Source organism: Pagrus major, chromosome 17 (assembly GCF_040436345.1).
Source record: "Pagrus major chromosome 17, Pma_NU_1.0".
NCBI lineage: Eukaryota > Metazoa > Chordata > Actinopteri > Spariformes > Sparidae > Pagrus > Pagrus major.
In genome coordinates this window covers 13,253,947-13,271,997 of record NC_133231.1, presented here as the reverse complement: position 1 = coordinate 13,271,997, position 18,051 = coordinate 13,253,947, and the positions used below count along the sequence as shown (strand labels likewise).

At 40.0% G+C, this 18,051-nt stretch overlaps 1 protein-coding gene across 1 annotated transcript in view; it reads right to left on the bottom strand.

Moving 5' to 3' along the window:
* LOC141011447 (F-actin-uncapping protein LRRC16A-like) overlaps positions 1–18,051 on the bottom strand; it is a 72,528-nt gene that overhangs the window by 11,698 nt on the left and 42,779 nt on the right. The window contains exons 11-22 of the mRNA XM_073484604.1: positions 17,249–17,343; positions 16,359–16,445; positions 14,637–14,740; positions 13,518–13,595; positions 12,881–12,957; positions 11,348–11,452; positions 10,821–10,890; positions 8,047–8,128; positions 7,821–7,920; positions 7,326–7,380; positions 2,142–2,314; positions 1,301–1,369 (exon numbers count right to left, since the gene is read on the bottom strand). Coding sequence (XP_073340705.1) covers positions 1,301–1,369; positions 2,142–2,314; positions 7,326–7,380; positions 7,821–7,920; positions 8,047–8,128; positions 10,821–10,890; positions 11,348–11,452; positions 12,881–12,957; positions 13,518–13,595; positions 14,637–14,740; positions 16,359–16,445; positions 17,249–17,343 — 1,095 coding nt within the window. The remainder of the gene's footprint in view (positions 1–1,300; positions 1,370–2,141; positions 2,315–7,325; positions 7,381–7,820; positions 7,921–8,046; positions 8,129–10,820; positions 10,891–11,347; positions 11,453–12,880; positions 12,958–13,517; positions 13,596–14,636; positions 14,741–16,358; positions 16,446–17,248; positions 17,344–18,051) is intronic.

Here is an 18,051-nt window from a genome sequence, read left to right as displayed (position 1 = left end):
TAATGCTGGTGAATATAAGAGACTTTGTATACTTTTTCTATTCACTTCAAAATGCCCACTTGCACATATGATTGAGTATATTGAAGTCTTGGAACACCTCTGAAGACGACGTTTTCTGACAAAAAAGAGCACAAGAGACATCAGGAAATTGCCAAAGGGAAATGAAATGCACACACACACATGCATGCTACTGCACTGCTGAAGAGAATAGAGAACAGGAGCAGGAAAAAAAAAAGACTATTATTTCAATAATGCAACCCAGAGACTCAGAGGGGAAATGGTGCTGCTGGGAGAAGATGATAAACAGACAGAGAAGATGAGAGAGAGGAGAGAGGGGGATGTACAGATGTGTCCCAGAAGCACATTTAGTGAGATGCACATGTCATTTCACGCTCATACACAGAATATTGAACACTCAGCGCCGCAGACTGAAGAGACGGTAGACAAAAAAGAAAATCTGCACTTTTTGTCTCTGTTCTGCTCCCTCTTCCTTTTCCTTCCACAGCATCTTCTCTTCCGCCATTGTGTCTTTGTTGTTGTATTCCCCGTGTTTGTCTCGCTCTCTGGCTTCCTTCCTCTCTCACCTTTCTCCTTCTCCTCCTGTTGTAACACACCTGAAGGTTTTCCGCCCGCTCAGCACAAAGCCACATGACATCTGGGCTGCAACAGCTAACCACACATCCATCCCTTCAGAAGTTTTCAGCACAGTGCATGTGCATGTATACTAAATAAAGGGATCATCAGCATATACAGTGTTTCCCACACATAGACTTTACTTGAGCGGGCCTCCCAGGTGTATTAACAACCGCCCACGTATATTTGGCGACTTAGTGGTGTTTTTTTGGACAACTCTAAAAAACATACTGCTGATGAAGAAAGTCAACAGAGCAGACACATACTGGCAGAGAGAAACAGGAAGGTGAGGCAAGCCAGTGTGTGTGTGCATTAAAAGGTGCAGTATCTAAGAATTGGCCACCTGTCAAATTCAACGGGGGGAATGAATAACTTCATCACTTGAGTAACCACCGCTAACTGCTGCTAACTATAGTGGCAGAAGTGTCGGTGTTTACAACACTGACACAGAAGCTTTATCTTATCTCTGTTACACAATACATAGATGTCATGATGTCACAGCTGTTATTTCTTCACATTCTGTTGAACATTTTAGTTAATTTTTGAATGTTTTTGACTAAAATTCTTTCATATTGCATCATTGAGGTGGATAATGAAAGCCCAACACCAAAGGGACATGGCCATTCTGTCCAGTCATTTCCACTCAGTTACAGACGGAGCTACTTACTTCTCCAGAGCAGCTGCTACATCCTGAAGACCCTGAGGGCTGGTGTTGTTCTTATCCCAGATCACAGTCCTGCACAGAGAGGCACGCAATGTGACAAAAGCAAAGCTGCAACTACTGAATTCACAGTCACGGGAGCTAATTCAATTTCTTCCGATATTCCCTTTTAAGGTGGTTTTTGTTTGGGAAAAAGACTTTTGCTGTGGCTTCAGAACATGAAGAGTCAAATTGGACGTTAGTATTGTTGTTAGTACACAATAGGCTACTTATATCTATATACTGTACATGTAAATGCACAATAAATGTAATTCTGGTCTATTGTTATTTTATAGTATTTGTTCTTCTGTCATTTAATTGCTTAACATTTTATTATTTAGCCTTTATATATATACTTCCTTCTGTGGGTACCCACAAATGTATACGTGAATGACAATGAAGTAACATGAAGTTGTGTCTTGATGTCTTCCCGAGGACTACATTTGTACATTTAGAATTACTTAAAACGTGTGTATATCTGCATAATTACATTTTACTGCTTTATAAAAAAAATATAAAATGTTTATACACAGTAGTGCTTATAAATGCTAAATATGGGGGTTTAAAATGAAGCGTTCCCATTTAATTTTGTCTGTCTTCTATTTTATTTGGTTTTATTTAGCATTTCATTGTGTTTTTAAATATTGTTATAATGCATTTCCTCATCTAATGTGAAGCACTCTTTGTCCTAAAGGCCAGTGGAAGGAAAACTAGTGATGTACAGTAATGTGACAGTTTTCTATTTACTGCTATTTTAAACTGACAATCATGTGACGTAGCCTTTGACCCCTGAACATATTAAACTGACCTAAGCTTGGAGTTGATCTGCAGCGCCTTGGCCAGCATCTTGGCTCCCATGTCCCCCATGGCGTTCCCGCTGATGTCTAATCTGGTGAGCGAGGAGTTGCTGCCGAGCGCGTTCAGCACGATGGTGAGATCGCTCTTTAGTCTGGAGTCTGCTAGAGACAAAGAGGTCAGGGGCTGGGGAGGGGAGGGAAGAGGGTACATGTGGGGAGGGAAGAGGAGAAAAGGTGTTGAGAGAGGGTTTATATTATGAAATCAAAGGGTAAAATACAGACTTATAGGAAAGCAGGACACTCTTTGGTTTATCTGCCACCTGCAGATGTTCAATAGAATCATAATTGATGAGCTGCCCTCCCCTTTATGTGTTTATTCAGCTTTGGCATCACCGATGAGCATTTAAAATGTGCTTTCTTGGCCCGTGTTGTAAATCACTGCCAAGTGTAACAAAAGCCATCGTAATTTATGTCACTGAGAGCATTAATATTCTTTTAGACAGTGCCAGCTTGTTTTCCCAAGTGTCCTTGATTTTATTCACTGTCCATGGATGCTTAGTTTCCCTGCGTTTTCAATTTATTCGGCTTAATGCTGACTTTGTTTGTTTCCATCACCCACCCAGTGATCTTTGGCAGTTCCTTTGAGAAAGTGCGAGCACGCAGTCGGACACGACTGTCAGAGCTCACAGTAAGTTTGACACCATTACAAAAGTCTCTGGAGCTTTTTGAAATCACTTGATACAATAAAAGTAAATATTTTTATAACATTTGAAAGATTTTAGGACAAATAACTGCCTAGAATTTTAGTTTTTGATTAGTCTTTGATTTTAAAATGGCCTGTCCTCCAACTTCATCTTTTGCAAATATAGCAGTAATGATTAAACTCTATGTTCCTGCAGCAGCCGCTGACTCTAAAGGGCAAACCTCAATTAAACATTTATCAGATGATCAAGTGGACGTGCAAGAGACTTCTCTCAAATGTCAACGGTATTATCATTCAAACCTCCACAGGGCAGAATGAAAAATTCAGCAAAGGATCAAGTGGATTTCTCTGAGATGTGAGAGTGATACAAAGGTTTACAAGTGTCCAACAGCGCCCGTCTGTTCACCAGAGTTAAGCTGCTCTATGATGCATGGCATTTACACAGCTGGAGACTCCTGAAGGCCGTCTTCACAAAAACATGCTAAGGCTAAGAGTAGCTCCTAACTGGTTGAGTTACTGTAAGCCAGGAATGTCAGTCTCAATTATAGGCCTTGTGTCTTGTATGTTTTGGTCTAAAAGGTAATCACAAAATATTTCAGGGCTAAAAGTACAGTAGGTCTGAAGTCCTAAAGAAGTCAGTCCAGAGGAGCCCTGGTACCTGCTCAGGAGAGGAGACCTGCTCATCATCTCAACTCACCAACAAATACAAAAAGTAGAAAAACACTGGAAATGATAGTTTGCAACTTTCCAACACTTTGAGGCTGGAAAAATTAAGTTTGCAGCACTGAAATCTTGGCTATTTGTGCCAGATTTGTTCTTATCCCAGACGAATAAAGTGAACAGATAAACTGCTCTCACAGGACAACACAATTTCATACTTTTACCCTTCTAAGTAGCCACCTTTCTAGCTTCAAACAGAGTTCTGGGGACCTTATTCCTCTTCTCAAGAATGACTTGTTTACATGGAAATATATCAAATTACTATTTCTGAGTTTGTACTATTTCCCTATTAATATTCTACATTGTTTTCACCCCAAAACTGCACCTTTCATGTTTTAGTTATCATTTAATTATAAACTTCTATAATGGAGTAGATGTAAAAGTAGCATAAAATTAAGTAAAGCACATGAATCTCCTAACTCTACTTCAGTACAGTACTTGTCATCAGTATTTATCATTGCATTCACTCAATGAACTGTAGCACACACAGGGAAGAGACTATACATGTTCAGTACATGCGTCAACTGGAAGTCACAACAAAACAATGGCTTCCTGTGTAGCATCTCCAATAGGGAAAAATCTAAATATGACTCCACCTCTACATGGATTAACACAGTGCTGACAGTATCACATGCTCAAATAGTACACACAGATGCAAAACCATACAGCAATAAAACACTAACTCCTTGCCATAAAAAAACTAAGCAGCAGTGATAAATGAGGGGTGAGTTATGATACTAAACATATTTTCCTCTCTAATGAATCTTTTGTCTTTGAACTGATAAAGTAAAATGATCAGTGTGGAGAGGAACAGCATCAATGTGGTTATACAGGCAGAAAATTACCTTTTTATGTCTTGTCTGAGCACGCAGAGAGAATTATTTATTGCCTGCATATGCTCTTGGCGCGGACATTAAACATGCAAATTTAAATAGGTACAAGTTTATGGACCTGTAGCCACGGTAGCTAATTCTTTCTCCAGCTATGTAAAGTAGAAACAAGATCCCTGACACTGAGTGTGTTTTCACACAGTTTCTAACAGATAAATGAGAATAAAAACCTGGATTAAAAATGTCTTACTCGTACATAAATCCAGTGCACCAACAGCATCTGGTTGTATTGTATCAGTAAATATAGAAGAAGGATAGTCTATAATTATAATATATGTATAGTGTGCCGGCAAAAGTAATCACACGTCCTGCTCCTCACTATGGCTGATGACTTTCTGCAGCTGCAGCAGCTCAGACTCTCAGCCCTTATTAATCACTAAAATGAAGAAATGATCGCATCCTTGTCATGTTTAATAAAACCAAGAAAATGAGAAATTGTAACCCAAGACACGCAAATAAAAGTGACCTTATACCAGAGACAAATTAATCTGTTTAATGTGCGTCCGTAAAATGATGAATTGTGTTTAATATTCTGATGAACTCATTTATCTTGCAGTGTTCTGCAATATAACATCCTGTCTGTCCACTACATCTGCAATCAGCTTGGGAGAGGGGAAGATGGATCTTTTGCTGATTACTTTTTCTCAAACACTCAAGAATTGTTATCATTATTATTGGTCACCAGGAGAAATTGGGGTTGTACAGTTCATTTTCTTCATTGTTTTCTCTTTCACATACTCTCTACCTCTTCTATATCTTTTCTAACTTCCCGCTGGTGAGATGTTTATTACAGATTTATAACATATTGCAGAAAGAGCAAGGTAAAAGATTTCTTTGTTTGTTTTCGCAGATTCCCATTTTATTTTTCTCACTCAATGTATTGTATTTTAGATACCAATTGGTTTTCTGGGTAAGACTTTGATAAGAAAATGTTTACCCTGTCTCATGTCTGTGCATCAAGTATGAAACTACAGCCAGCAGCTGGTTAGCTTAGCATTAAAACAAAACCAGGGAAAACAGCTAGCCTGGCTCAGTCCAAACACAAATCAATCTGCCTGCAGCTAACACCTGTACTATTTCTTAGCCAAGGGCAATAACTTTCAGGTGTCTCAGCTGGTTGCCTGGAAACCTCATGGTGAGGATGAGACTCAGAGGAGTTAATTAATTAATTAATAAATTAATCATTTTCACTTCGAATTATGTATGGATTACAAAAAACGATATGGGGGGTTAACTAGTGAGCAGCTTTAATTACCATTGGGCAGAGCCAAGCTAGCTGTCTCCCCTGGTTTCCAGTCATCAAGCAAAGCTAAGCTTACCTGCTGCTGGCTTTTACTGCACAGATGTGAGAGAAATACCGATATTTTCATCCAACTCTTACAAACTATTCCTTCTAATGAAGCAGACATGCACCGCCTCACCAATGAGACACAGTTTACACTTTGTGTTTCTGTTTATATTCTGGCAGCGATCAGGTACCTCAGGACTAACTGCCTGGACTCAGGCCAGGACACAGAAACACACAGCAGGTAGATGTGCTGCCTGGAGCTGTGACACAATCTGAGAGAGGCAGAGCAGGAAAAATAACATTTGAAACTCGTTATCTCCACAGGCCTTCACTTATCTGTGTTTGCACGTCAGCTCTGGCTGTAAGGGACCCAGGAGACTGGTTACACGCTTGTCTCTCTCTAACACACACACACACACACACACACACACACACACACACACATACACATACACATACACATACACATACACATACACATACACATACACATACACACACACACACACACACACACACACACACACACACACACACACACACCAAGACAGGATTACACACACACACAACATAAAAGTGCACACTTTCTTCCCTGCTCCAAACAAATCTATGGACCACAGCTCCTTTTACCAACAAGACCTTCTCCTTCAGCTGTCCTCTCTATGCTACAAAACCTTGTTTTTCTGCCACCTTCTCTTTCTACTTCTATCTTTTTTTATTGCTTACTATCCACCCCGACTGAACATCCTTTGACCCCCCACCTTTAACCTCTTCCTATGGACCCATCCATTAAGTTTCTCCCTCCTTTCCTTCTCTCTTCTCTCCTGCCTGCAAAGCCAGATAACCAGCTCATACACATAATCTCACACGCACACTACAAGCATCAATAGCCCAATCCAACACAGAGCAGCTCGATTGGACCATCAATCTAGCACATCCACCTCTGTGGGACACAAAAAAGGGCAGGCGGCAGGCACTGGGGCAAAATGTATTACAGCTCCCATGATGGAGAGAGAGATAAAATGAGCGAGATTGATTGTGGGACAGGAAGAAAGCGTTATGCAGGAGAAAATCCTTTTATTTCACTGCAGGTTTTCAGAGCAGCTGAGGAAAATTATAGCTTAGTCAGCATCTTGTAATATCTAAATAATTCTCCCTGTGGGAATTGTTAGACAAGAGGGAGGGGAAATCTAATGGATAGAGAAGTGCAGAGGCTAAGCCTTCAACTCTGGGAAATTTCTCAGCTTTCAACAGAGATGATGATGATCAGCAGGCAGTATTCATCAGGCAATAAAAAGTTACGATACTGGTCGGTCTACTATCATTTCAAAACGGATTAAATGATGTCCAGATTACATTTTACGATCTAACTTTATGCACCTGAGTAAAACAGTATGAATGTTTTACTACAGCTCTCATAAACCACATAGTTTCCATTGAATCTGATACTTTATTGATCACTTTGGGGACATTATATTCACACCAGCCTTCAGTGGAGAGGTCAGAGGTCAGTTGCAGAGCAGCTGGTGGAGATTCAGTGATTTGCTGTCCCTTACAAAAGCCAGACAGACGGAGAGGGAAATGAAAAACTCACCGACTCCTCTTCTTGAATCATATGGACCAGGCTGTCCAACACTGGGGCAAGGTTTCTATGTCAGGAAGAAGAAAGACAGGATGATCACACTGAGAACATTCTTCAGAACCAACCCTGTACAGGTTAAGTTCTCAAGTTTAGAGACAATCTATAGAAATCTAATGTGTACAGATTATTCTGTGCAATTCCATCTTGGATACAGAACTTTGTTTATCTGTGGTCATCTCAACCCCCCTGTGTAGTGGACAACAAAGACTTAAGTGCAACGTGGTATGTTTAAGATCAAACCACATCCCTGGTCTTTTTGATGTGAGTTTATGTTTTGGCCCGGTAAGTTGAATCCGACAGCAGTCTTTTGTCGTCCACGACAGACCAAACTATGTCACAGGAAGCCACAAATAAACCAAACCCACGCCTAACCACTAATGTTTCTCTCTCAGACCCAAACTGTTCACATGAGCTGTCCACCCTCTGCAAACTGTACTGAATTCTTACTTGGACTTGATGTTGTTGAAGTTCTTGCCCAGAGAGAGGTGCCTGATGGATCGGTTCTTGGCTAACCACACCAGCAGAGTGGACAGGTCTGCATCCAGTCCTGGACATAGAGAAACAAGTTAAAGATGATAATAAAGATGCACTCTGAGGACTCTTTCATGATGAGGTAAGTGTTTAAAAGTTAAATAAATATTTGGTACAATATGCATAGAAGCTGTGATCTCACCATTGTCAGAGATGTCTAAGCTGGAGATGTTTGGGATCTCGGCGATACAACCTTCAAGGATCTGAGAACCTCCTGACCGCAACTGGAAAGACAAGAGGGCGAGTTTTACACACAGCTACACACACACACACAGTCAATGTGATACAATGCAGGGTGTGGCCTGTTCACCGAATAATACTGCAGGTAACTAGAGCTTGTAACACTTGGGTGACACTTAGATTTACTGCTTTTTCAAGACCTTTTCAAGATGTTTTGAGATTTTCGGACAATTATTCAAGCATTGGAGGCAGGTGTGGTCTCGTGCAGAGGTAGATTTTATGTAAGTATGAATCAATATGAATTAAAAACTTCAGTGGTCGGTTTAAAAGTTTCCCGCAGAAGAGCTTGACTCATTTTGAAGAAATGAATTAAAAGACTGATAAATGAAAATTGATAAAATGACTATTTAATAAGGCCTAATATTTAAAAAACTGAATTTAAGACATTGTAAGACTTTACCTACAGACACTCTGAACACTTGGAAGATGTGTCCTCTTAATTGCCTGCTGCACTACTGCTAGAAAAAGACAGCTTGTGGAGGATCCTGCACTACCATAGATTAACATAAATGCCACGGTGTTCCCAAAAAGGATTGCAGATGTTTGTACAAATTGCCAATATGAGATTTAAGCCCTATATTTATCTTATAAACCTGTGTGCACCTGTGAAAACAACAAAGCGAGCTGCATAAGAATCTGAGGTGAAACATGCATTCATCTTCTAAGCACAGACAACTAATAATGGATACATGCAGGATAGAGGAGCTTGTGGTTTCAATACACAGTAATGGAAATACAAATCATTTAAAATACCAGCACAGATCATTCAGAGCAATTGCAGTGTGATGTTGCTGAAGTCTTTTCTCCACATGTTGATGGAAAAATGGATGCAGAGAAGAAGAATAGGATCGGCAGAAAATTACAATATCGGCCAATTCAGACGTGCAAATAAAACGAGGAGGAGCAGGATGTTAATTATTAAGAGGGAGCACATTGGTACTTACACAATGGCCAAGCTTACAGAAGCATTAGGGGGAGAGAACAGCATGTCAGAGCCACGCCAACAATTACCAGCAACAAAACACACAGATGCTTAATGATCATTCAAAGCACACACTCACCAGTGACACACACGTTTGCACAAACACTCTCGACAGAAGTCATATGCACAGGCCTGATTCTGCATGCTGTCAGCCCACTCACAGAGCAGTTTTGGGCTGCCTCCGCCAAACGCTTCATTAAGACTTCAAAAAGGGATGGAGCGCATCATTTCCCCCCGCAGCTCCAGTTTGGGAAGATTTCTATGGGAATGTGGAATTGGATTTCCTGTGTAATTTGTATTCATGCGTTATCTTTAGCAATCCCATTGAATCTGCAGCAAGCTGTCTTTTTCTGTGCAAGCAGGGGAGGAGATGAAGGCTAGGAGGCTGCTGTGTGTGTGCGTGTGTGTGTGTGTATGAGAGAGTTGTGCAGAAACAATTAGAGACGGAAACTAAACCCAACCCCCACCTCCACCCCTCTGTACATCTCTCCCCCTCCGCCCCCACCTGCTGTCTGCCAAGTATTCCATTATACAGCCTCTTAACAGTATCACTGGTCTGTCAAATGGTTTTGGAGTGGATCCTAAAAAGCTGATTGCATTGGACAAGAATTTCTTCAAACTATTAAAAACACTCACCAAACTTGAGCTAACAAGTGGAGCCAGATAACGATATCGTCGTGTATTTTGTCTGATATGCGCCAATATGAAACCTCATCTTTTAAAGAGATTATGATGCAGAAAAAGGTGCTTGGGGTAATTTATAATGATTAAATTCCCGGTGACGTTTATTGTTTCAGTGCACTGATGTAATATTAGACGGTAGACTTTATTGTTAAACTGTAAAATGTCCTGCCTCTGTTACATATCTTTGTCACAAGTGTTTGATAGCCACATTTGAGGCATCACTGCATGTTCAAACTGATCTAGTTACCTGCAATGCTATTAGCATAACTGAGCTGCCATTCAGTATACTGTAGGCACAGCTGTTTGCTAAAGCTCTCATGAATGTTAGGAGCTCCAACTCAACAGTTGTGATATTAACATTTGATTTCCAGGTGTGTTAGTAAATATTCACATGATTAAGTATAAATTAGGAAAAAAAGTACAAAGATTCCTGCGCAACTCAGCATTCATGGAGATTCCACCCTGCCACCACACCTGTCCCCAAGTCCCAGGTATTGTTAAATATTTATTTTTTGATACCGGTACCTTGACTTTGATCACGTTTCCTGATCAATACTTTTTGCGATACCAATTTTTTAAAATCTGTTTTAACGCAAGGTTACATTACTCAAACACGCGATGAGCGCCGCCTCTAGGTGTAACCTAGTGTTTTATCTGTACTATTAGATCTTCGCACAACAAGCATGCTGCATGCTTATTGGCTCACTGGTGCAGATGAAATGAACTTTTTAGGTATTGAAATCTGGTATCGAATAACAAGAATTTTTTTTGATACTCGATAGAATCGAGACAATTCGGTCGGTGCTATAAAAGTATCAGTTTTCCATGCCCAGACCTCTCTGTCCCCTATTTGCTACAATAAATATATATCCACACCAACCAGTAAAAGGGCAGCCAAGTGGGAATTATCCCACTACTACCAATTTTAAAAAGTGTAAAAGATATCTTAACTTTAAATAAACAGATTCAAGAGAGGAAATGAAGGCGCGGTGTGTCTCTATTGGTCTTACCTCACAGCAGCTGAGGTCTAGAGAGACGTCCTTCACATTGATGTTACTGGCCAGGCCGAGCAGGAGAGCTCTAAAACAATGATATCATATAGGGTTAAGAAACAATTAAAGCTTTAAATCAAAGACACAAAGAACTTAAAGCTTCAAAGGTGGTGAGAGATATTAACTTTTCATCATGTAACTAAACGTTACGATTTGGATATTGCCCTCGGCCACAATAGAAATTCAATAATATTTCAATATATTTCTTAGCCCTGGTTCAATTTGTCTCTATTCATGACAACATGTACATATGTTTTGCCACCATCAATTTCCAAACAAATACTAATCTAATGCCACTTTTATCAAAAAATATTTAACTGCAAGGGCCCAGTTAGTGTCCTTTAACACAGCTTCTCACTGATATAGGCTGCAAAGACAAGTCTTACTGCTTTAAATTGGACTGCAGGTGATAAAACAGACATTGAATGTGGGGCAGAAGGAGCTGCTCCTCAGACACATTAAAAGTGAATGAATCTTTCTCTCACTTGAGGGCCTCTGGCGGCAGCTTGGTTCCTGACACGTTGATGGAGCTGAGAGACATGGCGCTGCTGAAGAAGTGCTTGAATGACGGAGGCACCTCTTTGCCTTTCCTACAAGAGAGCAGGAGATGAAATAATGCCAAAAGGATACACTTACAACTTAAAATACAACATGTCACCAACTTTTCATATTTCTAAACCTCTTTTGATCCAACACCACATGAGGCTCGGTGATGTTATTCCTCGACCTGAGATTCAGGTCAACATTAAGCTTTTATTACTCTTGCCATGTCCTAAAAGGCTGTGACCCATTTTGGGTTTCATCAACTGTCAAGTAAGCTCCACAAAACAAAGGATTGAGAGGAGGATTTTCACAAAGGAGAATCAGTCAAACTCACAGGTGTAACCCTTAACCACTACTCATCCTCCCACTCCACACACCCTACTGTTGATGAAGCCCTCAACTCCCTCGAGACACACTGGAAAGAGAGATAATAATGGGAAGAAAACTCCACCCACCACCCATCTGTTACTCTCTCTCTCTCGCACACACACACACACAAACAAACACACACACACACACACAAATTTAACCACACTCGAAATGTGCATCTTAACAAACCCAGGCGGACACACTCCTGTCGTCCATATTTTATCTTGTGTGTAATGGCACTTTGTCACCAGCAGGTGTCACACACCAACATACAGACACATGTTTGGCTAAAAGGAAACTCCTTAAAAAGTCATTTCAGGTCAAAAAGAACCTTTAATGTATTAAGTATATTAAGATGGGCAGGAGGATCACAGGTAAGCCTTGGTGTGGTTATCTTCCAGCAATCACATGATGAATAAAAATGTCCAGGAGATCCCAGACCTGTTTCATATCAAAAAGGTTTGGGATGCAACTCAATGTCCATACTGTATTTGCGCCATCATTTTACAGAGTCAGGTGGCAGTTATGTATAATTATGGACATCATCTCAACTGTGATTTTCTAACTTTTCAGCCGTGGTGCAGACTAATCTGTAGGTGCAAAACATAAATTTGATATACTCGGTTTAAAAAAAGCTTTAAAAAGACATGTTGCTGCACATTTTTCTAAAATTTAATTATTGAGATTTAGAGGTTGAGAAATAACTCTGTATGATACATGCTATTATATTTCTGCAAAAACAACAGTAAAAGATTTAGTTTTTCTTGAGAAGTTTTAAAGTTCACAATGAGTTGGTTTGTTCGGTTTTGCTTTTCTTTCACTGGGATGGACGGCACTGTCGTTTCTAAAAACTCTTCTTTAAATGACACACTTATCATTACAGCCTTACTTATGTATCTGTTTAACCTATTTTGACTGTATTTTCTGTAATTTCTTAGTCTTATGTTACTCATTGTCTCACTTTTTTTATTACTGCAACTGTCTGCCTCCAAATGAAGCGAATGTACTCCATCAACCAACCTCTCAGGATACCAGCTACAACAATAAATTAATTTCCTTTCCCGACTGTTAAGGTGACTGTTAGTAAAGTCAGAATGAGTTCTTACCTGTGAGGGAAGACGCTTTTTGAGACGTTGAGAACCGAGAGGTGTTGGACCGAGCCTCGCAGCAGAGCCGAGCAAACCTGTTAAACACACAGAACATGTCACCATAACATCTGAGCTGTTTATATGGAAAAGTGTGAAAAAATCAGTGAGTTTGATCATAAAACAAGACAAACAGAGGAGAATAAATCTTGATGTGTGTTTTGAGAAGTATATACATTTATTACTATCTGGTTGCATGTGAGAGACACACAATATGATTTAAGAGTTAATCAATATGTTCAGTGACAGACTGACAGCTGGCTACATCTCAGACTAATCAATACGCTGTATTTGGCTCTCAGACCCACATCAATACATCACATACAGTATTCACACAGCTTGGCAAGCAGCAGCAACACAGATTGAGTGGGTGTGTTAAATTAGATTACATGGCCTGCAACACAGATATTAATTGCTAACACTTCATCTTACATGCAGGATAATGAGGTACTGTGAGTGTATGTTGTGTCTTTGTTTGTAATTCTCTGAAACTTGTGCTATTTTTTGTCATGTATTTCTTTGCCCAGTAACCTTTGAATCAAACTCTTTTTTGCTCTGAACACCAGACCAGATCATCTCAGTGTGCGTCCTGACTCACCTGGTCCAATGAGCAGTCAGTGTTGGAGAGGTCAAGGGTTGCCAGGCTGTTGGGTTGACCCAGGAAGTGGTAGAAATGCTAAATGTAAAGCAAAAAATAACACCTTTGTTAACACGCCAATGTGACCGCTCTTCTGGAGGATATGCGTGTTGGTGACCACAGTGACAAATGCTTCTTATGTAGAACAATGTGCGTTTGACTCCTATGTCGCTTTTGTGAACTTCAATATGGTATTTTTTTCATATTTACCCTTTTTTTCCTCAACCGTTGAGTGTCTACTCTCCCCTTCCTGGTCTCATTAATTATTTTCCATCATTTCTGATTTCCAACATCAAACCTCCTGTCAATTACATATTTCATACATCATTGTTTCTATCCAATCAGATGGGATTTGTATTGACAACAGTGGTGTTACACTCAGAAACTGTGGGGGGTGCCAAATCGCACAAAATGACAATTTGTACAAAATGTTGCTTTAATCTGTCAATAATTTTCTTGATTAATAAATTAGTTGTTTGGACTATAAAATGTTGGAAGATGATGAAAAATGACAATTAGTTAATCCCAAAACCCAAGATGGCGTCCTCCAGATATTCAGTTTACTGTCATAGAGGAGTAAACAAAACAGCTCTACAGGCAACCAGCGGAGACTCCTATAGAAGTTATTTGTTCTCAGTCCTTATGCTAAGCTAAGCTAGCCAGCTGCTGGCACTAGCTTCACATTAGCTGTACAAATATGAGAGATGTAAAGATCTTATCAACTTACTCTTGGCAAGAAAAGGAACAAGCATATTTCCCAAAATGTCAAGTACTTCCTTTTAAAGTGACTTTTTGTCAAAGTATGTATGTATCATAGTTTGTTGTCGAGTTATGAATACAGTAGAACACTGTGATGGATGGGATAGTGTTTGTTGGACTAGACTCTGATGTATCTGTGCTCTGAGCAGATGCCAAATATCCCGACTCGATGTTCTCCTACAGAGAGACATGCTAACCGATTTATAATGGCCCCCACACAACCAAGCACTGACCTGTTTCGATCAATTAAGTGTTACTGATACAAGCTCTAAGATGGATTAGAAACTGTGTGTGTGTGTGTGTGTGTGTGTGTGTGTGTACCTGCATGTCGTCTCCACGGAGGACATTCCCTGAGAGGTCCAGATGGACCAGGCTGCTGGGGATGGACGGGTTGGCACTCAGTGACTGGCAAAGGCTGTTCACCCCTAAAAAACACACACACACACACACACACACACACACACACACACACACACACACACACACACACACACACACACACACACACACACACACACACACACACACACACACACACACAAACACACACATCCACGTGCACTGTCAGCGTTATCACAACCCTCAAATCTCCATTTGATGTTTTGACAGCATATTGAAGGAAATAGCAGGGGAAATGAGCAGTGGGTGAAGACAGGAAAGAACAGGATCAGAATGTAGAGTGAATGCATGGAAAGTGAAACGAGGATTCTTTCTCATGGTTGTGTAAATGTAATGCTACAGTATGCCTTTCTCAGTGTCACACTATGTTGAGGATTCTCCTGTTTTATATGTAATGAGAAAATGTATCTAAATAAATTGATTAAGAGCACTATCGAACATCACGCATCGAAAACAACCACTTCAAATGCAATCGTTTAGGACGTATTCGAGAGACAGATGTTTGTGTATGCAAGTCTTTGCATGCATGGATTTCTACTCCACAGTGTCTGCGTCATATTGACATACTGTGCGTACAACCACTGACCCGTGTCACGTCCATCACATGGCTGACACACTGAACTAGCACTTTTATCAAGTCCTGACTCTGTCCGTCAGTAAACTGATTTGACAGAGCTGGAGAGAAGATTTGACAGAGCTGGAGAGAAGAAGATATGAGAACAGTCTGATTCACGGAATGAATGTAGATGATCAAGACAGAATAATTAAATAAGTTTCAACATATTCAAGTTACCTTCAACTGGAATGAAAAATCAAAAGATCAAATGATAGATATGCTGAAACAAGCTTCATCAAATGAAATCAGGGCAAAAAAAAAAAAGATGTCCTCAATCCTCTATGTTGCTCTGAGTGTCGGGGGCTTTTGGGGTTTGGATTATGGATTGGGCCTTTAGCTAGACGGGCAGGGCTCAGTTTAAGCGGCGCAGCCATCTCACTCACCCTACACTGTGAAATATGATAGCTCTTTATTGATTGCCTGAGAGCAGAGCATGTTTACAGTGGGTCCCTCAAGACTGTAGCGGGTGCTGAAGAGTTTACTTTGGATGAGAACGAAGAAGAAATTTTACCTGCAAGTGATCGCCGACAGCGGCCACATTTAATCCAGAAATTATAACCAGAACGACTTCAAAGCGGCTGCAGTTGTTTTGCAAAAAGCCTCGGCACAATCAGCCTCTTCATTTCATTTCATTAAAGGCCATTACTTCAGAAAGATTCTTAAATTACGTCAAGAGGTTACGGCTCCACTGACTGCATGTTGAGCAGCATTTATGCAAATAGAAACATGCACACTGTTTACAGATTGTCTTTGCACACACACATCTTTTTCTTGGCCTCCCGCTCTCACTCAGTGTTTATAGTTCAATAATTAAGTGTCATCAGCTTGTCAGCGGTAGTTGTGATCACATGAATGAAAGATGTGAACTGCATCTCAAACTCAAACAGGAAAGCCAGCTCATCATAGCGCAATATTTGTGTTATTTATTTGTATGTGAATCACTCCAACCTACCTCCATTTCAAAACTGTAAATGTTTTCACACATCATCAGGAGGTGTATACAAAAGACAAAGTGAAGCAGCACATACCTTTGGGTGATAGTGAGGTTTTGGAGAAGTTTAAATGCTTGAGCCCCATCCGAAGTTTGGCAAACTGAGCACCCAGGGAGGAGATACCTGCAGCGAGAGAGAGAGTCAATGATTGTCTTCTTTTCCTTTTGCTTTCATGATGCTGCTTGTTTCAGGAAATGTTACTGCCAATGGACTTTCACATTTTAAAAGGGCGACTCCAACGGTGTTCTATTCAGTATTTTTCAAATGGAAACGCCCAGTTAGCCGTGAGCAGAAAGCAGAGACAGGTTTGAGCTCTGATGCCAAGGGGGAAAACATACGTACTTCTAACAAAATCTCAATGTTCAGATTTGAATAGATGAGGAACACATATGTTAAAAATCTTAACATACAAATGATAATAATAAAATAACAAAATGTAAAAAAAAAAAAAAAAAGTATGGTTTATTTAAATGAGAAAACATTCATCAGATCATTGTGGTAAATTTTACATGAGAACGAATAATCCCCAGAAATCTGTTGCATGTTTACATGCAACATGCCTGAATATTTGGTGGAATGTATCTTTAATTCATGTGTCCTGGATAGACTGAGAGGCCTTAGGATGGAGGTGATGAAATATTAAACTTGTTGTACTCACTGTCCTGTACCAAGTGAACCTAAACTGTCAATATTACCACACTCTATACCTGTGACCGGCTGTGGTACATATATAGTATAATACAATGAGGAGTTGGCAAGAGAAATCTTCCTGCTATATGACTATTGAATGTTTAATGTATTTAATATTTCACTGTGGTAGGAGAGTTACCTTTCACAGCTGATGTAGAGCAGAGATGTTTAGAACAGTGGAGAGTAGAACAGAGCAGACATGAATACATTAGACCAGATTAAAGCAGATATCGTACCTCTGTCCTCCAGTGGGTTGTTGGCAAGATTAATGGTGATGAGTCCTGAGCTGGGGTTATGGGCCAGGGCAGCAGCAAGCTTCTGGGCAAAATCACTGGAGAGTAAGAAAGAGTGTATCCATTATGACCAATGTACTGTACTATCCATCTATCAAAATGCTTCCGGCATAAATAAATGCCATGTAAGAAAAGAACAGCAGAATAGAAGTCATTTTCAAAGAAGATATTTTGACATTTCACAGCACAAAATGCACCGATGTGAATAATAATGTTAATGATCAGCATTTCAGGGTCCCGCTGTTGTGCATGCTGGCTTACTGTCAAACTGTCATGGCTTACTGGGACACTGGAATAAAAAGGAGCTAACGTTAATGTTATTGGTAACACCTGTGCTTTTTCCTTAAATGACGAGTCAAAATGTCTCAATAAAAAGACTGAATTGAAATGTTACAACAAATCCAGCCAACAAGACAGCACCGAACTGCACTATTAGCAGAAGTGTAATAAGGAATGATTTCCCGCACACAGCTGACAAAAGCAAACATCCAGCCAACATCAACAGACCTCTGCAAAGCTGCTGCAGTTCAGTTGGAATATCAAACATTTCTGCTTTTCAACTTCACATTGATCTCAAAGTTGGAATTTTTTAACATCAACTTTGGATGCAGGCACATCGTGCTTTGATACTCATCATCTTCTGTTAAAAATATGTCCAGAGCTATAAAATAAAACACACTAAAACAAGAATCTGTCACAAGTGTGGTTTGATATCTTCTTTTAAAAGCTTGTGACTGCATTTTTGT